At 41.6% G+C, this 24444-nt stretch overlaps 1 protein-coding gene across 3 annotated transcripts in view; it reads left to right on the forward strand.

Annotated features, from left to right (window-relative positions):
- The window catches only part of KIF26A (kinesin family member 26A), a 214458-nt gene that overhangs the window by 174436 nt on the left and 15578 nt on the right, over nt 1–24444 (forward strand). For all 3 annotated transcript variants that reach the window (XM_042444932.1, XM_042444933.1, XM_042444934.1), the window contains 7 exons: nt 5119–5328; nt 10775–10868; nt 15434–15696; nt 15955–16138; nt 17478–17637; nt 19079–19241; nt 20626–23953. In XM_042444932.1, coding sequence (XP_042300866.1) covers nt 5119–5328; nt 10775–10868; nt 15434–15696; nt 15955–16138; nt 17478–17637; nt 19079–19241; nt 20626–23953 — 4402 coding nt within the window. The remainder of the gene's footprint in view (nt 1–5118; nt 5329–10774; nt 10869–15433; nt 15697–15954; nt 16139–17477; nt 17638–19078; nt 19242–20625; nt 23954–24444) is intronic.

Raw genomic sequence — 24444 nt, forward strand, 5'->3', positions numbered from 1 at the left:
ACCTGAGATGCAATTTTATTTGGGTATGGCATCACATACAGCATTGGTCCTTCTTTTGACCCAGTTCTCTTTTTGTATGTGCAAATACACTGATCTTGAACACATTTGTGTTGATCCAATCTGAGGCTGAGGCTTTCAACAGAGATGAGGATGCTCGAGTACATTTTATTGCTAGGAAATGTGTGGTGGGGATGTGAGCACATGGGATATTTCTGTCACTTCTTGAAGGGAAAGGCTATACCTTATCTTAGTGTGGAGAACATGGTTCTCATACAGAAGGTCCCAGCCTCAACACCTGGCATCTCTAAGTAGGATTGGAAAAGATTTCTATCTGAAACGCTGAGGAGCTGTTTCCAGTCACTTTAGATCAGGTGGTGTGCAACCCATGGGCCATATGAAACCTGAAACCTGTTTCTGTGGTGTTGACTGTTTCCATTTGCTTTTGTTGTCAAAACTTTACCACCTCGACCGTGATGTTTTGGGCTTTCCCTTCTAGAAAGGAAAGAGACACTGTCTGGACTGTATGGTATAGGAAGGCACACTGGCCACCTTCTGTTACCATAGGTTTCCTGAGCCCTATCCAAGGAGAGTGGTGGGTTATAAATTAAATAAACAAACAGATAACTAGAATGCTGATATGTTTGGAGATGTGTGAGTGCTTCTTAGTTCCTTATAATCCAATGGATTTTTTGAAGTGGCTTCCTCTTCTTTAAACATTTTTTGACAGAGAAGATTAGTTTTGGCAGCAATTGTGGCATTGGCGGGGAGCTTGGCAGCATCTGATAAATTCTGAACCTCACTTGTGGTGTGGGCCTTGATAGGTTCTGTGCCATATCTATTCTGGGGGTTACTGATGACCACAGGTCCATGATCTCATTTGATAAAAGGTATCTTTCTGATGTGTTTTGTGCCTACAGCAGTCAACATATGACTGGTGGTTGAGTGCATGATGAAACTGTTGAAAGTATTTTGAAGTGTTACAAATATTTTCCTGGTTTTTCTCTCTTGTCCCGTTCATTCAAAGTGTGGTGGAGTCTCCTTCTTTGGAGGTTTTTAAACAGATGCTGGATGACCATCTGTTGGGAGTGCTTTGGTTGTGTGTTCCTGCATGACAATGTTGGGAGCTCAACAATGGCTCCTTTTCATCCTGGAGAGAAGTGACCAGTGGGGTCCCATAGGGCTCTGTCCTGGGCCCAGTGCTATTCAACATCTTTATCAATGACCTGGATGACAGAATTGGGAGCATACTTATCAAATTTGCAGATGACACCAAATTAAGAGGAATAGCTAATACCCCAGAAGACAGGATCAAGATTCAAAATGACCTGAATAGACTAGAAAGCTGGGCCAAAGCTAACAAAATGAAATTCAACACAGAGAATTGTAAGGTATTGCACTTAAGGCGGAAAAATAAAATGCACAGATATAGGATGGGTGACACCTGGCTGAATGAAACTACGTGTGAAAGGGATCTAGGAGTCCAAGTAGACCAAAAGTTGAACATGAGTGAACAGTGTGATGCGGCAGCTAAAAAGGCCAATGCAATTTTAGGCTGCATCAATAAAAGTATAGTGTCTAGATCAAGAGAAGTAATAGTGCCACTGTATTCTGCTTTGGTCAGGCCCCACCTAGAATATTGAGTCCAGTTCTGGATGCCACAGTTCAGAAAGGACATTGAGAAACTGGAGCGTGTCCAAAGGAGGGCGACAAAAATGGTGAAAGGTCTGGAAACCATGTCCTATGAGGAACGACTTAGGGAGCTGGGGATATTTAGCCTGGAGAAAAGAAGGTTAAGAGATTATATGATAGCCCTGTTTAAATATTTGAAAGGATGTCATGTTGAAGAGGGAGCAAGCTTTTGTTCTGCTGCTCCAGAGAACAGGACCCGGAACAATGGATGCGAGCTACAGGAAAAGAGATTCCACCTGAACATTAGGAGGAACTTCCTGACAGTAAGGGCTGTTCGACAGTGGAATGCACTCCCTCAGAGGGTGATAGAGTCTCCTTCCTTGGAGGTCTTTAAACAGAGGCTGGATGGCCATCTGTCAGGGATGCTTTGATTTGGATTTCCTGCATGGCAGGGGGTTGGACTGGATGGCCCTAGTGGTCTCTTCCAACTCTACGATTCTATGATTCTATGACAGGTGTTGTGGTCTCTTCCAACTCTGGTCCTTGTGGTCCCTTCCAACTCTAGGATTCTGTGATTCATGAAAGTTCTTATGGATACCACCTTCAAGTAATGGATGTGTATGTATGAACCTGTGCTACATTCTGTTCTCTTAATGCAAAGGTGCACCACCTGCAGCAATGAGGATGGATGCAACCTTCATCTGCTCTCTGTTTAGCCCCTGAAGTCAGTGGAGTACCACCCTCTTTCTCTCTATAACTCAGCTGGGCTGATGGGCTGAAGGGGAGAAAAAGGAAGTTCCCAGATTCTAAAAGAGTTGAGGTCTAAGGCTTTTTCCAGCCTTCAGCAATCTTGCTCCCATGGTTGCTGTTTTCCAACCACTTGTAGAGTTAGCACGCATACATCTTACAGTTCCCCATCTGACACAAGAGTTTATGCATACCTTAGTGCAAGAATGTGGAACCTCTTGCCTTGGTCCTCCTGAAGTCTCAGCCTGTCCCTTTGTAGTCCTCAGACAGCCAGACCCCCTTCCTTGTGACATTATAACCAGGTGGTTTTCCGGCTTCTCTTCTCCCCGCCCCATTCTAGAAGTTTGAACTTTCTTTCACAAGGCTTAGTTATTCTCAATAAAAGTAAAATACACTGGGGGTTTTAAAACCCACTTTTTGCCATTTGCCCATCTTGATGACTAAGAAACTTTCAACTAAGCTAAGTTTTAAACAGGACATGTATGAGAAATGGAAAAAGGGGGAAATCACCAAGGAAGAATTCTAAGAAATAGCTAACACACATAGGGGTAAAATGAGAAAAGCAAAAGCATAGAATAAGCTCAGGTTTGCTATAGAAGTTAAGAACAATAAAAAGGGCCTTTTTTGCATATGTCCATAGCAAAAGGAAGAAGAAGGAAATGGTAGGAGTACTGTGTGGAGAAGATGGCGAAATGCTAACAGGGAACAGAGAAAAGGCTGACCTGCTCAACACCTTCTTTGCCTCAGTTTTCTCACAAAAGGAAAAGGATGCTCAACCTGAGGAAAATGGAGCAGAGGACAGAATAGGAGAAATGCAGCACAGAATAAGTAAAGAAGAAGTACAGGAATGCCTGGTTAATCTAAATGAATTTAAGTCTCCAGGATCAGATGATCTTAATCCGAGGGTTTTAAAAGAACTGGCAAATGTAATCTCAGAGCCATTGGCATTAATTTTTGAGAACTCCTGGAGAACAGGAAAAATCCTAACAGACTGGCGGAGGGCAAACGTTGTCCCCATCTTCAAAAAGGCGAGAAAAAGGATCCCAACAATTATCATCCAGTTTGTCTGACATTAATACCAGGAAAGATTCTGGAGCAGATCACTAAACAGAGAGTCTGTGAACATCTAGAAGGCAATTCCATAATCACACAAAGTCAACATGGGTTTCAGAGAAACAAGTCATGCCAGACAAAACTGATCTCCTTTTTTGATAAAATTATCAGCTTGGTAGATGAAGGGAATGCTGTGGATATAGTATATCTTGATTTCAGTAAGGCTTTTGACAAGGTTTCCCATGACATTCTTGCAAACAAGCTTGTAAAATGTGGACTAGACAAAGTAACTGTTACATGGATTTGTAATTGGTTGACTGGCGGAACCAAAAGGGTGCTCAACAATGGCTCCTTTTCATCCTGGAGAGAAGTGACCAGTGGGGTCCCACAGGGCTCTGTCCTGGGCCCAGTGCTATTCAACGTCTTTATCAATTACTTGGATGAAAGAATAGAGGGCATGCTTATCAAATTTACAGATGACATCAAATTAGGAGGAGTAGCTAATACCCCAGATGACAGGATCAGAATTCAAAATGAGCTTAATAGATTAAAAAGCTTGGCCAAAACTAACAAAATGAACTTCAACAGGGAGAAATGTAAGGTACAGCACTTAGGTAGAAAAAATGAAATGCATAGATATAGGATGGGGGACACTTGACTTAACAAGACTACGTGTGAAATGGATCTAGGAGTTCTAGTAGACCACAAATTGAACATGAGTCAACAGTGTGATGCAGAGCTAAAAAGACCAATGGATTCTAGGCTGCATCAATAGACGTATGGTGTCTAGATCTATTTTTCTTTGGTCAAGTCTCATCTGGAATACTGTGCCCAGTTCTGGGCACCACAATTCAAAAAGGATGTTGACTAGTTGGAGCGTGTCCAGAGGAGGGCAATCAAAATGGTGAAGGGTCTGGAAACCATGCCTTATATGAGAAGAGACTTAGGGAGCTGAGTATGTTGTTTAGCCTGGAGAAAGGATGGTTAAAAGGTGATATGATAGCCCTGTTTAAGTATTTGAAGGGGTGTCACATTGAAGATGGTGTAAGCTTGTTTTCTGCTGCTCCAGAGAATAGAACACGGACCAATGGATGCAATCTACAGGAAAAGAGATTCCTCCTCAACATTAGGAGGAACTTCCTGATAGAGCTGTTTGACAGTGGAACACACTCTCTTGGAGTGTGGTAGACTCTCCTTCTTTGGAGGCCTTTAAACAGAGGCTGGATGGCCATCTCTCAGGGGGTGCCCCAATGGAATGTCATGCCTCAAGAACATCTTGAAACTGAGTTTGATACATGGGCTGGAAGAAGTTTCCCCACCATTGCCTTAGGTAGAAAAAAGTCTGTTAGATTACCATGTGCAAAAGTCTTAAATTTGGTCCCCAGGTATTTCCAGATAGGGCTGTGAAAGATCCCTCTCTTGGAGAGACATTGCCAGTCAGTGGCAATAATGCATAGAACAATGATCAGACTAACTATAAGGCAAATTCTATGTAGGAGATGAAATGTCTGAGAAATAAAGCAAATTGTACATGTATCTGTGTGTGTTGTGGATTCTTTAAGGTTTTTTTTTGAAGCACCTAAGAAGAAGGCGTGAGAGAGATACAGTACAAGATCCAGATTTCACTTGACATTAAAGACTAAATAGCCTTTTTTCTTCTCTTTTCTTTTTTTATATAATGACTCACAGGTAAAAGTAATGGTGAGAATCTGCCCATCAGAAGGAACACATGACACGTCAGAATCCATGTCTTTTTTAAAGGTGGATCCACGAAAAAAGCAGATTACACTTTACGACCCATCTACAAGTGGTCTTTCCAATGCAGGTCACCGAAGAGGAGCTGTGGCTGTCCCAAAGATGTTTGCCTTTGATGCGGTATTCCCCCAGGATGCTTCTCAGGTACTAGTGCCAAGTATATAATGCTAATAGTTTGGGCTGCTGCCATGGCATTTTAAATCCAGCAAGAGAATTCTTTGCAGCTTTTAGAGGAATTCCACCCCCCCTCTCCTTTGAATTAGTTGGTTTAATTACTGGGAAGGCATGCTAATTAATAGACAGTTCGCAAGGTCTCACGCTGTTTTAATTTAGCCCAGATGTGAAATTAAGAAGCAATATCTATGGAGATAATTCTACTGAGTGAATGCGTTCACCCTGTACTTCCGTATGCTATTTAAAGCAACAGATACACACATAACTTGTGACTCACTGCTGCACCTTTCAAAATGATGTGCTCCTCTTAAGCCTCAGTTTTGCTAGAGCATTTATAGACATCTGATTATCTGTGACAGCTTCCAGTGCCAAACTGAATAAGGACAGAATTGAGCTGTGGTTTTCATACTGTGTTCCAAGGAATACAGCCATGCCTTTTCAGGAAGATCAGTAATGGTAGACTAGTCTTCCTGAAAAGCAGTTGCTTATCATTAACGTATGTGCCTTCAAGTCACATGTCGACTTATGGTGGCCTCATGAATTTCATAGGGCGCAGATGTTAGAATTGCTCCTTTTTTGTTTTCCTTTCGGCAACAGGTTCAGACCTTTCTTTTCCAGCAAGCTTTTGGAAATTGATTTTAACAAAACAGCTTTTTTTGCATTGTACTCTTTATAATATGTTTTAAAGTAATATTTCAATTTATTTTAAACTCTGTTATCACTTAATAATGTTTAAATCTTGATTTTGTATTTTTGAAAAAACTATATGCATTTTATTGAATTCTGTCTTTTTGTAAACTGTCTTGAGTCCTGAATTTATATGTTTTTAAAAACTATATGTGTTTTATTGTATTCTGCTTTCTGGCTTGAGTCCTAGCCTGTAAGAAAAGTGGTATATACTCTATATACTCAACTATAAGCTGACCTCATGTAAAAGTTGAGGGCATATTTTGGGGCCAAAATGATGGATTTTGATACAACCCGAGGTTAAGTTGAGGTTAAAATCTAGGAACATGTAACAAAGGATCTAAAGGAAGAAGGAAAGGAAAAGAATGCCAAGAAACTTACAGAATTCCAGCAGGCATTACTGTTCATGTTCAAACTAAAGGCTGGATGGGTGAGAGAGTACAGGAGGGTCAGTGCTTCAAGGACAGATTGCACTCTTGCCTTTCACCAGGGAATGGTTCATTTAAAAAAAATAAGAGTTAAAGTACAGTACTTACATTGACGTTGACTAAGGTTTCTTGGGTCAATTTTTTGACTAAAATTTCTAGACTTAAATATGACTATATACTGTAGTTAAAGCGATGAATGGATAGATGGGTATGATTATCTTAGGTAAGACTACCTAACAAGTTACTTTCTTATTTATTTATGTTATTTTATAACTTGCATTTCCTACAGTGAGTACAAGGAAATGTTTTTGGCTCTTCTTTCCCCCAGCTTATCCTCACAGCTATTAGGCAGGCTATTATTTTGTTAGGACAAACTGTAGTTTAACTCAGGGGTGGAAGGTTCGAGGGAGATATTCTTCACTCCCACATGTCTTAGGAGGCTGCACATGCTGGTTCGATGCAACTAGAAGTGATATTATGTCCTTCTAGATTCATTCTTGGCTGATCCTCTGGCTGTTTTTTGGCAGGGGTGGGTGGTGGTGGTGGTGGTAGTTTTTTATGTTACTTGGGGATCTTGGGGATACTGGCCAAAACAGCCATGTTTTGTGGGTTTTCAAAATCATTTTTTGGTGATTTTTGTGAATCAACAAAAAAAATATAATGGGGGTAGTGGGGATTTGAGAGTCCACAAATTGCGAACCTGTGGTTTGTTCTTGGCCTGCGGGCCATACTTTCTTTATCTCTGGCTTACTAGAACAAGAAATTCAGGGAGGGAATTCAGGGTGAAGGGAGAGTGAGGAAGGGTGAAGGGAGAATAGGGAGTCTGAGGTATATGTGCCAGAGGCACAGCTCTAAAGTGCAAGTCATGTTTTGAGTCTTACGTGTAAACCAGAATCCTACTTCCCTCTGATAAGATCTGGCTTTGCAAGTGTGCATTAGGAAGGCTCCTTTTAGCAGCAGTAGAGAGTGGAAAAGAAGCCATCAGAAGCCTGAATTAAAGTCTTGAATTTGGGATTTAAACACTGCCAAAAATATATAAAAAAGATTAAACATTGCATTTTGGATTTCATTTAAACATAGAGCTGGGTCAAAACCTCACGTGGAATCAAATCTGGCTTTCACAATGTTAAGTATCAGACCAACTTGAGTATTTGATTGGCTTTAAAGCAGAATATCTCCAGAATATTAGTTTTCTGACATTTAAAAAAGAAGAAGAAAAAAGAATTGAGGACAGATAACAGCCCATATTTCCCTCTGACCTTTTCCCCACTCCCCCCTGTATCTATGCCCCCCTGTCTGCTCATTTATTGTGCCTGCTGTGTTTCTGATTGCTTATGGACAAGTGTTTTGCCAATGTTCTGGTCGGTTCCCGTATCATCTGCAAGTACACCTGTACAATAGGTGACCAGTGTTATAGTACAGCCAAGATCTGCAAAATTAAAATGCTAGTCTTTTCCCATTAGTAGGGGTGATGCCATCATCTGACACTTTTATCAGACTGCCCTTTCCCCTCTGAGATGAGCTGCAATTTCTCACAGGAGCTGAAGGATAATGGATTTCCCCAGAAACAATATATTGTGTGATATCCCTTCTGTAACCAACCAGGACTGGAATTCTTTTAGCCTAAGTTTTAGGGATATAAGCACACAAAGTGTCAGTTTTATGCACATTATATCTCTTTTTGGATGGGGCACAGGAGGCTCTCCTCCTCTTCGCCTTCACACTGATAAGTAGATGCCACCCCCACCCTCCAGTCCGACCTGCTTTTGGGACAGGTGAAGGGCTCAGCACTATATAGGTAGAGTGTTATGTTCCAGCCACATAGTGTAGGATCTAGGCTAGGGTTGTCATGGTCTTGACTGGGCAATTAAGATTCATTAGTTACTTAAGGGACTGCCTCTCCCTTCATAATCCGCCCTGCGGATGACTCAGATCATTGGGTACAAATTTAGTGGAAACAAGGAATCCCAAATATGCCTCCACTTTGCAAAGAGCCTTTTCTATAAGGGCTCCAAGTTTGTATATGTTGGATTTTATCTAGTCTGTAACCCTGCTTCAATCCAATGGGAGAGGTGGGGAAACATAAATAATTTTTTAATTGTTTTATTATTATTAGCATTTCAAATAACCTGTTCCTGGTGGTGATGAAAACTGCTCAGAACTGATTCATTGATATATATCATCAAATGTATGATTTTTTTTTCTCTGTACATGACAAGTATCTGCATGATGAGCATCTGCATTCCAAAATACAACACTGCAGCTAAAGTTGGAAGGTCTTCTGGTTCTGGAATGTGTCTTTTTAGAAACTTTCTCAAGCCTAACCAGCTTCCCTCTCACGTTGGCCCTTAGAATTGTAACAATTTGGCAACATGTCATATCTCTGTATGCAGAAAATATCATACGTAGAGCTGGTTTAGATATGAAAAAGGAGGTGTGAAGAACATCAACAATCTAAGATGTATAGATGACACATTACTACTAGTGGAAAGCACCAGAGACCTGGAACAATCACTAAAAAAAGTCAAAGGGAGGCCTAATGTTAAAACATAAGGAAAAAAATAATGACCATGGAGGATTATTTAAATTCAACCTAGATAATGAGGAAATCAAAATAGTTAATAGATTTTCCATACCTTGAATTAAACATCAGAACGGAGTCTGCAGTCAAGAAATCAGAAGAAGATTATGAATGGTAAGGGCGGCTATGAAAGAACTGAACAAACTCCTAAAGTGTAAAGATATATACGGTAGTTGAACACTAAAGTTAGACTCATCCAAGCTATTGTATTCACCATTACCATATACAGATGTGAAAGCAGGACAGTGAAGAAAGCAGGTAGGAAGAAAATCAACTCTTTGACGTGGTGGTGGAAAAGAGTGCTGAGGATACTGTGGATGGCCAAAATGGCAAACAGTTGGATCCTAGAAAAAAACAAGCCTGAACTCTCCCTGAAAGCCAGGGTGACTAAATTGAGGCTGTCATATGTTGGCCACATCATGAGAAGGCAGGATTCATTTAGATTTCCTCATTACCTAGGTTGAATTTATATACATCCTCCGTGGTCATTATTTATGAAAAAATATTCATTGATATTCATATTATTGAGGAGAAAAGGGATGCTGTGGTGTTAAAGATACTCTGCTGAGGAAAAGGAGACAAGCTGCACAAGTCAGTGCACTTTGGGACTGGATATGTAAACATTATTTTGTTCAAAAATAGACATGGTTTTCCTACACAGAAAGGTCTTTGTAGGCAAAAAGCATGTATTTGATGGAAAATGCATTGATTTCTGTGAAAAAAGGTTTTTACTCACATTTTACAAAGACATGGATTCCTGCTGAGAAAGGCCATATTTAGTTTTCCTACATACATTTTCTGTGGAAAACCCCAGTATTTTTGCAAAACACACTTTTTCTGACCCAAAACATGTTTTCTGTTCAGTTAAACTGTATGTGTATGTATATTTGCAGATGAATTTTCCTGAACAAAGTTCTGAAGTATGAATGTCATTTGGAAATTGTGCAGAAACTCTCACATTCTTAAGAATGGGAAGGAAATTGCTCAAATGATTCTTTCTTGCATGTGGTAATGAAATAAATGAAAATGTAGAACCCTGTGCCATGGTTGAGAGACTGGAGACTTTTACTTGTTCAAAGCCAAACACATTAGCTGGACATTCTGACCAGCTAAGGAAAACATAACAGCTGGGTAGAAATGGGGAAACCACAAAAGGCAGTGATAAAGTAGCAGCAAACAACTTGCACTCCTATTTCCTATAATTCGATCTTGCTTGAAACATAAAAGTGTGAGGAGAGGAAGCACAAGTGACTGAGGCAGGGCAGATTGTCCAAAATGCTCCTCTTTCTTTCTTAAATGATATGGTTCTCATAGCCAAGGTAAAATACTGATCTTTCAAAAGGCTTTCATTCAGGAATCTTGAATTCATCCTCCTCTCCTGAACCAATGTCTAAGGAAGCTCCTTTGCAGTGAATCTGTTGCTATTACTGGGAAAGCATGGATGAGATATTATATTAGTCCTATGCTTTGACAGATAGCGTTTCCTTTGTTACCATGGTCATAAAATTGATACTCTACGTGAGCCAGGATAATGGGATAGGAAACTATTGTGGGCTTATATAGTAGCTTTTATTAGAGGGAGGGAAATGGAATATAGATACTAGAATAATATGACTAATGCTGTGAAATGTGCAAAAATATTTTGTTCAGAACAATTTTATCTCATGTCAGAGGCATGCTGATAGATGCTCTGTAACTGCTTTTCCAAATTCTCTTCCAGGCTGAGGTGTGCTCTGGAACGGTAGCAGAAGTAATCCAGTCTGTCGTGAATGGTGCAGATGGTTGCATCTTTTGCTTTGGCCATGTCAAGCTTGGTGAGCTCCCAAATTCATTATAGTTAATTACTATGTCAGCCTGGTAATTACATGCTGTCAGCCCCTGGAACAATAAACCTGGAGTATATGAATAGATTAGAATTTCTTTTTAATTAGCTTTGCAAACTTCTCCTGCTTTATTTCAACAGTGGGACCTTAAGTTGTGTGTGTGTGTGTGTGTTTTTTTTTTAAATAATCCATTTGAGGAAAGAAGGTAAAAAGCAGTTCTGGATATATATTAGTGTCTTCAGGAACTGGTTTTTGTAGCGACAGGTGTGACAAAATTCAAAAGATCCAAAAGGCCTTGAGAAATTAATTGGCTCTGGGCAAAAATGTTAGCCAAGTTGGAGAAATTAATTGAGTAAATACCAGAGGATTAATAATGAAAGATGTAAAAGCCACTTTTTACATCTGTTCTCTTCCATTCACTGTTAAAGTGTATGTTATTAACTGTAATCTAAGGCCATGTTTGAACAGGGTGTTCTTTCCAGGGCCCTGTATAATATTGCTTCTAGCCAGAAGATACTTGCTTATGGAGAATTGCTTATCTCCCACTTATGGAGAACACCATGTGAAATTCAAAGGAATAATGTGGGTACTAGAGTTGATAGATATATAAAAGCTGACTTCAGAACTGAATAAAAATGCTGCAAGCTTTTAGAAGGCAGTCCTTAACCTACCCATTCCCATTGATGAGGTTTAGCACAGGGCAGGAGCTATGCTCCATCACTGTAGAAGAACTTGATAGGTAAGAGGAGGAAGACATATTTGACACAGAGGTTCGTGGTAAGCCTGTAGAAACTTCCAAAGGCATAAAGTTGTCACTGGCAATGTCTTCAACTGGTGGTATACCCCAAAGTGGTGGCATTGAGAAGGTAGCCTTGCATCCAGTGTCCTTCCATTTCCGTATGAGGCTCTAGAATGAGGACATCTTATATATGCCAGCCTCAGGGGTGGCACTGGCATTTTTTCATCCGTCAGAAGCAAGAGAAAGAAAGCACAAAGTTTTCAACACAAAAAAAGGAGTGAAGAGGGGAGTTCAACCCATTCTCCTTTCTGCCCTTCCTGAAAGAACTTTGAAAGTCATGCATGATCCACCATCCTAACCCAAACCCATTTGGCCTTGTTTCATTCTGTCCCACTTTTAAGTTTATAGGGCCAACGATTGGCAGAAAGATATGATTTGTTATACTCTGTTCTTTGAGATATCTAAGCAGGCGTCTTGAAAGATACATACTCTTTTCATTCCAATCAGCAAAATATCTGCTGAGCGGGCTTGACTGAAAAGCTATCAGATGTTTGGGCTCTTACACAAACTTTCCGTCTTTCTTTTCTGAGGGAAGACCAGGGATGCAAAACCTCACACCTTTCATGTTCATATACAAAAAAGTTTTCTCTCCAGTGGATTAGTGGAGTTTTTGTGCATTTTTAATTTTTTAAAAAACTTTTAAAATGGAAATTTTGAAGAGTTTTTTTTTCTTTTTTTGGAGGATGCAAAAAAAAATCTTTACTCTCACGCAAAGCAGTTGGTAGTTTGTTTTTTTTAATTTGGTCATATGTCAAGACACCTTTTCCCTGTCAAGGAAATTTGCAAACACTCTTTACATCCTTAGGAAAGAGTGCATCCTGCCCATGAAAGAGTACATCTTGCCCTTTGATGTGTCAACTTTTTTAATCAAATGCTCTGCAGATGAGGGAGGATCTTCTGATAGGACGTGTTGCATGGAACATATTGGGTTGGTGCTGGAAACAGCTTTAGCTCTCCCACAAACATGCCTGTTCCCTTTTTCCTTCATTAGTAAATATACAAGTAAACTTTTTAGTATCTCTGGGCTTGTCTGCATTACTTATAATCCCCTGAATTCCCTCTGGGCATGCTGTATGTGCTGTTTATATTCTATAGACCTAAACTTCCAAATCAGGTCTAGGTTAGTTTTTTGTGGATTTTTCGGGCTATGTGGCCATGTTCTAGAAGAGATTCTTCCTGACGTTTTGCCAGCATCTGTGGCTGGCATCTTGGTTGTTTTCACAATGCCCAGACCCAATTTGGGTCCCTGCATTTAAAAGACTTATTTTTTTGCTCCAGGTTTTCCAGAAAATTTGGAGCAAAACATGGAGACAACAGTCAGCTCCCTTCCTATGCGGTCCCTGCGAGCATCCCTGCTGTCACTTGTGGACACAAGTCACTCTGAGTCAGAAGAAGGCCTTGCTCTAACCTCAGAGCAACTCATGCCCACAGTGGCAGTGGCAGCTGGCTTGCAGGAACTGCATGGGAAGGCAACTGCCCATGACTCACCAAAAACCTGCAGTAGGTAAGTAGTGGGATTCAGGGGGATTCTGGGCCAGAATACTCTGGGGGTATTCTGTCAAGTGTAGATGAGCCCTCAGTTATTTGAAAGAAATTCTTTTGTTTCTTTCTGCACATGGGATGCTGGATGATGAGCTCCTGGGTACTTTTATGTGGTACTCCATCCTTATGAAATACCCTACCATGGGATACGTATGTGTGGTTCCCTCCTAGTCTTTAAATGGGCTTTTAAAGCCTGGGTGTTCTGGTTCACTTTTAACTAAACATAATCCCATCTCTGGAGATCATCCGGAGACATGGAGCGCGGTGTTATCAGTATGCTGATGACACTCAAATATGTTTCTCTGTGTCTCCGACTGTGTCTCCAACTGATGCAGTGACCAGGGATGGCATCTCTCCTCTAGATGCCTGTCTGGACTCGGTAATGGGCTGGATGAGGGAAAACAGACTCAGTTTGAATTCAGAGAAAACAGAAGTGCTTGTGATAGGCTCCCCCGGCCTGGGATTGGATGTTTGTCCACCTGTCCTGAACGGGGTCACGCTCCCCTTGAAGGACACCGTTCGCAGTTTGGGGGTGCTTCTGGACTCGTCACTCCACCTTACATCTCAGGTGGATGCGATGGTCAGGAGCACCTGTTATCAACTTCGGTTGATACGCCAGCTGTGACCCTTCCTGGGCCGTGGGGACCTTGAAACAGTGGTACATGCTCTGGTAACCTCTCGTTTGGATTTCTGTAATGCGCTCTACATGGGGCAACCCTTGTACCAAACTCGGAAGCTGCAACTGGTCCAGAATACGGCAGCTAGACTGGTCACTGGAGCTTCCAGGGCCAGCCATATAACACCGGTACTTAAAGATCTACACTGGCTGCCTATTCGCTTCCAGACGCAATACAAGGTGTTGGTTATTACCTATAAAGCCCTAAATGGCTTGGGCCCAGGGTACTTGGAGGACCGTCTCTCTCCATATAATCCGCCCCGCGCTCTCAGATCGGCCGAGAAGCAACTCTTGAGAGTTCCAGACTCAAAATATGCCATGACAACGCAGAGGGCCTTCTCTATCTCGGCCCCAAAGCTCTGGAACTCGCTTCCCGGTGAGCTCCGCTCGGCCACCTCTCTTGACCAGTTCAAGAAGGAGTTAAAAACTTACCTGTTTCAACAGGCTTTTCCCTAGCTCTCCCCAATGTAGCCCTCCCCTCTCTTACTGTTTTTGTTGTAGTATTTCGAGCTAGCTAGATTTTGTAATTTGTAATTGCTACTGCAATTTTTAATGTAAAGTTTTTGCTGTTTTTATTGTGTCTTATATTGTATTGGTATCCTGTACTGGCATGTGTATGTAATCCGCCTTGATCATTGGAAAGGCGGGCTAGAAATAAATGTTATTTATTATTATTATTATTATTATTATTATTATTATTATTTTATAACAGAGACTGTGTGTGACCTTCCAGATGTTGTCGGACTGCAAGCACCCAGCACTTCTCCCTATTGGCTATGCCAGCTAAGTCTACCGGGAGTTGCAGTCCAACAGCATCGGAGGGCTGTAAGATTACTAATGTGTTTTAGAGGTAAAGATAAAGGTAGTCCTTTGACATGAAAGTTAAGTCATAACTAACTGGGGGTGGCACTCATCTCTGTTGCTAAGCTGAAGAGCCAGTGTTGTTCAAAGACACGTCTGGTGGTCATGTGGCCAGTGTGACTGCACCAAATGCTGTTACCTTCCCATTGAAGTGGTACCTATTTATTTATTTGCATTTGCATGCTTTTGAACTGCTAGGTTGGCAGAAGCTGGGACTAGTTACAGGAGCTCATCCCATCATGCAGCACTTGGGTCTTGAACTACCAACTTTCCAATCTTCTGATCATCAGAATTGGTGTCTTAACCACTATGTTACCACATCCTTTTAGAGTTATCCTGTGTGTGTTTTTCACTGTTGCAGATTGTGCTCTTTTCCTAAAACGTATTTTGTGTTTTGTTGTTCCATCTTCTACTCTGCATTGGGAAAGCTTTACCCAGTATAGCAATATTTTAAATAGTATTCATGTTAATGGTAATACTATAGAGAAAAAGAAAAGCCAGTATTTTCCAGGACAATAAGAAATGGTAAATGGGACAGCATTCTAGCATGTTTTGCCCTAGTAAGAAACACTATTTTATGCATTACCCTCCATGTCAGGGGGCAACCTGGCACCCAAGCTCCTGCTGTTTACTTGATGAGCCAATACATTTTCTCTCCCTCCCTGCCTTCCCTTCTAGGCAAATCATATACAATGTTTGGAAAAGATAGCTCCACGCAGAGCCTTGGGATAGTTCCCTGTGCTATTTCTTGGCTTTTCAAACTCATCAACGAACGCAAGGAGAAGACTGGGACTCGTTTCTCGATTCGAGTATCTGCTGTGGAGATCAGTGGAAAAGATGAAAATCTACAGGATTTGTTAGCTGAAGTGGCCACTGGCAGTCTTCAAGATGGGCAGTCTCCAGGAGTTTATCTGCGAGAAGATCCGATATGTGGAACGCAGGTAAAAGATCCTAGGGCAGCTTTGGAAGTCTTGCTTTCTCCTTTTTTCCTGATATTTTTTTCTCTGAGAAAAATCTTTTATCTGACAACAATTACAAGGATTTTAAAAATATATATTTTTAATTGCTTTTTCACTTTTAATCCCCAGTCCCAGAGTGGCTATAATTTTTTTCCACCAGCAGCCTTGAGGCTTGCTCTGTTCAGAGAAGAGGGATGATCCATCCTGTTTTAATTGGTTGTTTCCTTGTTTATATTCCAGCTTCAAAATCAAAGTGAATTAAGGGCCCCGACTGCAGAGAAAGCTGCCTTCTTCCTTGATGCAGCGCTGGCAGCCAGGAGTACTAGCAAACCGGGGTGTGATGAAGAGGACCGGAGGAATTCACACATGTTCTTTACCCTCCATGTATATCAGTACCGCATGGAGAAGAGTGGCAAAGGCGGAAGTACGTTGAACTGGCACAGATTTCCTTTGTTTTCTTGGTGACTTTAAAAGAGCCATTTAATATTAGTGAGAATCTCAAGCAAATCCCAAACAATTTTCTGAACTTCCGTTTTGCAGAAGCCCAAAATGTATTAGCTTGCCGTTCTTCCAAAGGTTCATGGATGGTCTCTCCCCCATCCAATATCCCCCCACCTGTCCAGTTTGTAAAAATTCAATTTTCAACCCTGATTCTTACAACAACCCTGTGTGGTAGGTTAGGCTTGGTGAATGGCCCAAGGTGACCTAGGGTGCTTTTTGGATGGTTGTGGAACTGAGCTTTAGCCTAGCCCTTTCTTCGTGTTAACTGCCCTCGAGTTGCCCTCAATCCATGGTGACTGTGGATGAGGCATCTCCAAGACCCCTTGTCTTCCACTGCTTTGCTTAAGTCTTGCAGCTTCATGCCTCTGACCTCCCTAATTGAGTCTAATCATGTGGCATGAGGGCTTCCTCTCATTCTATTACCTTCAACCTTTCCCAGCATTATTGTATTTTCTAAGGAGTTGTGACTTGTCATGATGTGGCCAAAGTATGAAAGCCTCAACTTGATCATCTTGGCTTCTAGAAATATTTCAGGCTTGATCTCTTCAAAGACCCATTAGTTTATCCTTTTGACTGTCCATGATATCCTCAGCACTCTCTTCCAACACCACATCTCAAATGAGCTCATTTTCTTTTTTATTCAGTTTTTTCACTGTCCAGCTCTCATATCTGTAATGTTAATACTGTAATCATCACACTGAATTTCATCATCTTGGTCTCATGCTAACTTTGGGTGTGGATAAATAGATAAGCACAACAAGTGGTGGCCCTGGATAGAGGGGTGAATTTCCATGTACTGTATGTCAGAAGTTATCTATAGGGGAAGATTTATCCCACTCATTCATTGGGATCTAGATCATGGAAGAGAATATGCACCTCCAGGAGAAGGAACATGTGCATGATCTGTCGTGTCTGGGGAAATTGGATGGGATTGCAGGTTGCCCTTACGGCCCTGTTGAGCTGGATTTTTATAAAGTTTTATATACGTATGTTAACAAGCTCTTGCCCTTACATCATGTTAGTTCAAATTGGCCCTTGCAGCTTGAAAACAATTAGAATATTTTGGAATATGGAAGATTTTTGTGATTCTTATTTGATTTTTGGTTTTGTCTTATTAATCTGAAGATTAGTTAATGTCATCTTTTTTCATATTTGCATCCCTCTATGCAGCCATCCACATTTAATTTCTCTAGGCTTATTCTTCCTGCAAATCCTGTTAGAGTTGGATCAGTAAGTAACCTGTGTTACTTTTCCCATTTCAGTGTCTGGTGGACGCAGCCGTTTACATCTCATTGACCTGGGAAGCTGTGAGAAGGTGCTAAGCAAGATTCGAGATGGAGGGGGTTCCCTTTGCCTTTCCCTGTCAGCCTTAGGCAGTGTCATTCTGGCCTTAATCAATGGTGCCAAGCATGTCCCATACAAGTAAGCAAATTAATGTTGAAATCACAGTTCTGTTCATACTGCTTTTTCAGAATACTAATCTATAGGCCAGGGGTTGGAATCATGTGGCCCTGGGGCCACATATGGCCCTCAGAGCCTCCCCATATATTTTCCCCCAAAATGTGGGATATTTTTTTTCACAGAATCCCCCTGAGTGCCTGCATTTTGTTTTATCAAAATCTTCAGTGTTTTTTTTTAAAAAAATCCTCAATTCTTTTTCCTCTTGGAGGGGCTGTTGATGCCAATTAAAGATCAGGAATGGTGAGGAATGGCCCTTGGGCCATCTGAGGTTGCCCACCTCCAGTATAGACAATGTCAGTGTCTTGAATGAGGGGCACTATAGAATGTTCTGCAGTTTCAACTTGCTTTCTTTTCTAAACAACCAGAAGAGATTCTGCTCCACCCAAGTGAGACACATAGTTGCTTCCTTTGCCTCTTGCAACAGTATAGACTATTTTCAAAGATCTTATTTGATGAAGTTTTGTAAACTCTGCACTGACTACCAGTTAACTACCAAACCATGCTGAAGGTGTTACTTTACGCCTATAAGGTTTTAATGTGCAGAAGAAACCTGAGCCATGTCATTTCTTTTTCTACAGTAAATGGTGTGAGGATTTCATGTTTAGAAATTTCTGAAGTTACATTTCAAATAGCCCCTGAAGGAGGCCTTGAGGGCAATATAGGCCAAAATCTGATTTATTTACAGTATTTATTTTACCAATAAAACATCTGCACATTTCTTCTTCACATTTTATTGGGGCCTGTCCAATCTTTGGTTCTTATATAGTTACAAGCTTCTCATGATAAGTTCATCTGAGAGTATAGACTGCCACAGCTTATACACTCAGAGTGGAAGTCCAATTCATTATACTTCAGTGTAGTGAGATTCATTTTGCACAAAATCTTTCTCCCACTGACAGCAGATGGGCTCACAGCTTTCAGTTTCCTTGCTACCAACTGAAGATTTCTTTGCTTGCCCAGGGGTTTTCCTGATTGTAAACTAATCTTGTAAGGTATCCCTGATAATTATTATGAAACACCTTATTATTTGAACTTTGTTATACTAGTTGATTTAATTGATTTTCTTATTTTTCTTATTTTTGTTAAACTGCTTTGCTTTGCTTTGTTTTGTTTTGTAATAAAGAGTAGTGTAACATTGTTCTTTAATAAATAAATGCCAATAGTCACAGTTTCCTCATCCTGCTTAATATAAGAATAACTGTAATAATTGCTTAAAATCTCTTCTGTAGAATCCAGGCTGGACTGCATTCTTTTTCCTGAAAGATCAGCCCCTGATTTCATGGAAGCCCAAGGTTTTTCCTGTGGGGGCTTGCATTAAGACAGAAGTAGCTTGCCTTGAAGGACTATAGAAGGAATTGTGGATATTTCAGAAGCTCATTTGTGCCTCTGTTGTGTTCCATAGAGACAACAAACTGACAATGCTGCTGAGAGAATCACTTGGGAACATCAACTGTAGAACAACCATGCTAGCTCACATATCGGATTCTCCAGCAAATTATGCAGAAAGTCTCATGACAATTCAGCTTGCCTCTCGTATCCACAGAATGAGGAAGAAGAAATCCAAGGTTGGCATGCAAGAGCAATGAAACAGTATTTGATTTTATCAAGAATTGTCTCAACCCCAAAACAGGGAGTGATAGATTTTTTTGGAGTCAGCATGGTGTAGTGATTTGAATATTGGACTATGACTCTGGAGACCAGGGTTTGATTCCCCTCTCAGCCATGGAAACCCATTGGGTGACCTTGGGTGAGTCACACACTCTCAGCCCCAGAAAATCCCATGATAGGTTCAACCACTTTAGGGCTGCTGTAAATCATAAACGACTTGAAGCCACATAGCAACAATAACAAATCAATTTTTGACAATAGCTTTGGGTTGCTAGTTCTTGACCTGGAAATAATGCCTGTAGTTTACTCCTTCAAAGAAGGGATTATATGGAAACAAATGACACAAGCTTCCTTTCATTAATTTTATCTTTCTTGCCTGCCTTAAGTCAAAGCCTAATACAGGCATGATGTCTTTTTAGAAGCACAATATATTGTGGAACCCTACTTTGACTGTCCATTACATGTGGCAATAAAGTAACTGGTTGAAGAGTAGAATTGTATCAGCCTTTGAGACTAAATAAGGTCTTTTCTGGAAAGCTTTCTGTTTCATTGCAGCTTAAGTTTGTCTCAGAGACAGTAGTTAGCATAACTTTCTAAAATGGTTTGAGAATGCTGTGCCCCTCCAGATTTTGTTGGACTGCAGCTTCCATAGTCCCTGATAATTGGGCATATAGAGTGGAGATCACAAAACGTGGAATGTAACAATGTCTAGATCAGGATGAGCAATTGCATGAGGGGCCAGGGGCCAGTTTCCCTCCCTAAACCACCCCTTTAGATTGTACATCCCCTCACAGGAAGTTCAAATGCTTCCATTTTCCACTTCTCAGCTTGTTGATAGTGACATTACATCCCATTGAGAGGGAGTGCTGAGGAAAACAGAGGCATTTAAGAATAGCGTAGGGTTCTGAGGTTATTGTGTGGGTTGGTTGGTAGTATTTCTGTACATTTTCATTTATTTGGGGGTTTTCGGCCTGGTTTAAGGGTATAAATCACCCCCAAATGTGCAGTTTTTTAAAAACTTGTGAGATTCATGGCTTTCAGGGGTAGAAAGGCTCAAGGACCAGCAAAGTGGGATCCTGAGGTTACATGAAATTGATGGTCCACCCTTTGTCCACCCCTGGTCTAACTGGAAGATGTGCCCCTTCTGTTCTGTAAATGTCTTCTTAAAACCCAACCAAAAACAAAAACAAAAACAAACAAACAAAAAAACTCCACACAAATCTCCTCACAAGTTTCTCATAAGAATTAGGGTTCTTGTTGATTACAAGAACTGGGTTGTGAATCAGGAAATTTTTAAAAGGAACTTAAAGGCATTTTAATTATTATTATTTCTATTGACAGTATGCATCCAGCTCATCGGGAGGAGAAAGCTCATGTGAAGAGGGCCATATACGAAGGCCCCCTCATTTAAGACCATTTCATCCAAGGACCATGGCCCTTGACCCTGATATTCCTATCCTGAATCTTTCCAGTGAGCCTGATTATTCTTCAAGCAGTGAACAATCCTGTGACACTGTCATTTATGTGGGTCCCAATGGTACAGCATTGTCAGACCGGGAGCTGACAGATAATGAAGGCCCTCCAGAGTTTGTGCCCATAATTCCTTCCCTGAACAAGAAGAAAAGCAGAGACAATGGGGGTCTTGCAAAAAGCTCTGACAAAGACCATTTCAAGTGCAACACTTTTGCAGAGTTGCAGGAAAGGTTAGAATGCATTGATGGGAGTGAGGAACCTGTTAAGTTTTCTTGCGGGGAGGTCTCTGCTGCATCTTCGAGCAGCACAGTCCCATTAAGTAAAGAAAATGGACAGTCTAAACCAAAACTATCCTCTCCTCCTGGGGGATTTAAAAAAGCAGCATTGCAGGAAACTGGGTCTCCAAAAAAGGGGCACAATCTTTATCCCCAGCACAATGACACTTGCCCTGAGAAGATCACTTCCTTAAAAATAGACTATGTCAAACCACAAGCCAAACCTGAGGGCAAAATATCTGACTCGGATGGAGAGAAGGAGACAGTTACTGAATCCAGCCTTTTACCAACTTGTAATGGTACTAGAGGCCAGGAGTCCAACCAAGCTGCTACTGTTGAACCAGTTGTAAAAGAAAAATCTTCATATGTGAAGAGACCTTTGCCCAGCCCTGCACCTCCACCGCCACAGCAAAAAGAGTCTCCACTGAAGAGCAATCCAACGTACATGAAGTTTGACCACAACACAATCAGGACTCCCCCTGTGGGAATGAGCAAGCAAGTGACAAGTGAATCTGGACCGAATACTGAAGGAAACAGGTTTTCAGGAATAAACAACACAGAGCACCAAGGGGATGGGATAGAGGTACATAGGTTCCGGTCATCTTTCCGAGGCAAATGCTTTGATCGGGATATACTGACAACGACAGTGACGTTGCAGCAGCCTGTGGAGCTTAATGGTGAGGATGAACTTGTCTTTACGGTGGTGGAGGAACTCTCCATCAGTGGTATCTTGGATAATGGAAGGCCTGCCAGTATCATCAGCTTTAACAGCGACTGCTCTCTACAGGCCCTTGCATCTGGCTCTAGGCCAGTTAGTATAATCAGCAGTATAAATGATGAGTTTGATGCCTACACCTCCCAGGCAACTGCCACTGGAGTCAACATCGACATTGTTGTACCCTTTGCTGAAGAACCATTCTCTAGCAGCAGCAGACGGTCCTCCATCAGTTCATGGCTCAGTGAAGTCAGCATCTGTACAATTGAAAGTGAGGGAGTGAGGGCTGCTGATGGTTTCCTTGCACAGTCCTCTTACAGCTGTAGCAAGTCTGAGGAGCCCTTTAACTTGGGTTCTCCTAATGCCCCCCTTCCACTGAAAAGCACTCTGAATGACAGTGGGTTTTGCTTTTCAGAGCTGGACAGTGAGAGTGTGAATTCAAACAAATTGTCGAGGATCAACAGTAGTCCTCAAAACCCTGACTTAACCAAAGCATCTCAGATAGAAAGTGCTCTTTGTGTCACCAACCAACCAGCAAAGGTTAGGTCTTCTAACTCTCAAAACACATCAGTGGTAGAAACAATACACTCCAGTCTTCCCCGGAGAACAAAAACTACCTCATCCTCAACCCAAAACAATAGCACCCTCAGTTACAAGGAACTGCAGAAGTCACGTGCAATGTTTGAAGATCCCTGGTTGGTTCGTACAGATGATCATTTAGAAGCAAATGTTGCAGACCCGTTGTTATCTCCAAATACTCACATGTCCAATACTGAGAAACAATCAGTGAAATCCACCCAACAATTTGGTGGCTTGGCTACGCCAACAAAATCCCAAACAATGCTTGCATGTTCACAGAGGGTGGTTGATGGGTGTGAAATGGCCTCCAAAGTTTCCAATGGAATGGTTAAAAAACCTGAAGCTGTCACAAAAATGCCACAACTCAGAAGAGGAGCCACCACACTTGGTGTGGTTCCTGTGTCTCATAACAGCAGTGGAGGAACAGACAGTATAGGCAGGGGAAGTTCGGAAGCTGGTTTTGCTACTGGCAGCCTAAAAAAGAAGAATGTACAGCAAAAAAGTAGTCTGTTGCCAAGGCCCAATGGGATAGTACCTCCAATGCCCCCTGTGCGTAAATCAAGCCTTGAGCAGAAAAATGGGGGCATCACCAGTGGAGGTGGGAAAGCTGCAGGACTAGATCCAACTAGAGCCACTACAACAAAAAATGAGGATGAGGTTGATTTGCGATTGCGAACTGGATCTTGTGCTACAGAAAATGTTAATAGCAGATGCAACCTCAAAGGAGACCACTCTTTACCCAAAGCAACCTCAAGTTTAAAGTCAAAGGCATCAAAAAGTGAAGCCATCCACCGCTATGGCAGCCACATGTCCCTTGAAAGATGTGATAGCCTGACATCTGTTGGATCCAAGGCTAATAGTAGTAGCAGTATTAGCAATGGCAGAAATGGTCGGTTGGTCCCAAGGTTGGGAGTTCCTCATGTTGCTTCTGGTCTGACATCACCTCCATCGTACACCACACCTTTACCCTGCAAAAACAGTCAGACAAAAAATGTGGCAGGTCAGAAAGCTGTCACCAGTGGCAATAAGAGCCGCAGTCTTTCTGCCAGTGGATCAAAGTCTCTGAGCTCCTCAGTGAAATCATTAGCTCAGTCTGTTGGGAAGACCTCTGGTGTTCCATTGAGTGGGAAAGCAGCCCCAAGGTCCATGCAAGGTGTAAGTGGCAAGCCTGGTCGAGGGACTATTATGGGAACCAAACAGGCCATTCGGGCAGCCAACACTCGTGTTAATGAGCTGGCATCGGGCAGTTCAGCCAAGATGAGCCACTTTAGGGGCTCAACAGACTCTGATAGTGGAAACGACAGTGGAATTAATCTAAGTGATGAGAAGTCACAAGTTCTTTTGCTTCCATCTCCATATAGCAAAATAACTGCCCCAAGGAGGCCTCAGCGCTACAGCAGTGGACATGGGAGTGACAATAGCAGTGTTCTGAGTGGGGAGCTACCACCAGCAATGGGTAGGACAGCTCTCTTTTACCATAGTGGTGGCAGCAGTGGTTATGAGAGTATGATCCGTGACAGTGAAGCCACTGGAAGTGCATCCTCGGCTCATGATTCCATGAGTGAGAGTGGCATGTCCTCACCTGGTCGCATGAGAAGTTTGAAATCTCCCAAGAAAAGATCAACAGGTAATGCAACAAAAATTTCAAATGGATGTATGGATAGGATGGATGTAAATGGAAAACCAAATGTATAAATGTGAATGTGTGAATGGGCAGATCTGAATGTGGTGGATGCATTGATAGATGGGTGTGAATGGGATGGGGGTGGGTTAGGGATCTTAATGCTTGACTATTTCACCCTCATATGCAGCAATGGATAATTATGATAGTTTTCTCCCTGCTGCACAAGAGAAAATGAATATTTCCCCATGATATTATTCCTGGGTTTGTTTGTTTTTATATGCTGAAGTGTTGCAGAAGAATTCTTTTGCTGAGAATAACATATCGTTTTTGTGCAGTCCCCTGGTTTTCTGTACAGAATATAGGGTTTCTTGTACTGAAACCCTGAATGTCTCAAGTAGCCCACATCAATGGGAATATAGTGATTGAGGGGAGTAATAATGTCACTCTATTTCCTTTGGTCAGACCTCACCTGGAATATTATATCCAGTTCTAAG

This window comes from Sceloporus undulatus, chromosome 1 (assembly GCF_019175285.1).
Source record: "Sceloporus undulatus isolate JIND9_A2432 ecotype Alabama chromosome 1, SceUnd_v1.1, whole genome shotgun sequence".
Lineage (NCBI taxonomy): Eukaryota > Metazoa > Chordata > Lepidosauria > Squamata > Phrynosomatidae > Sceloporus > Sceloporus undulatus.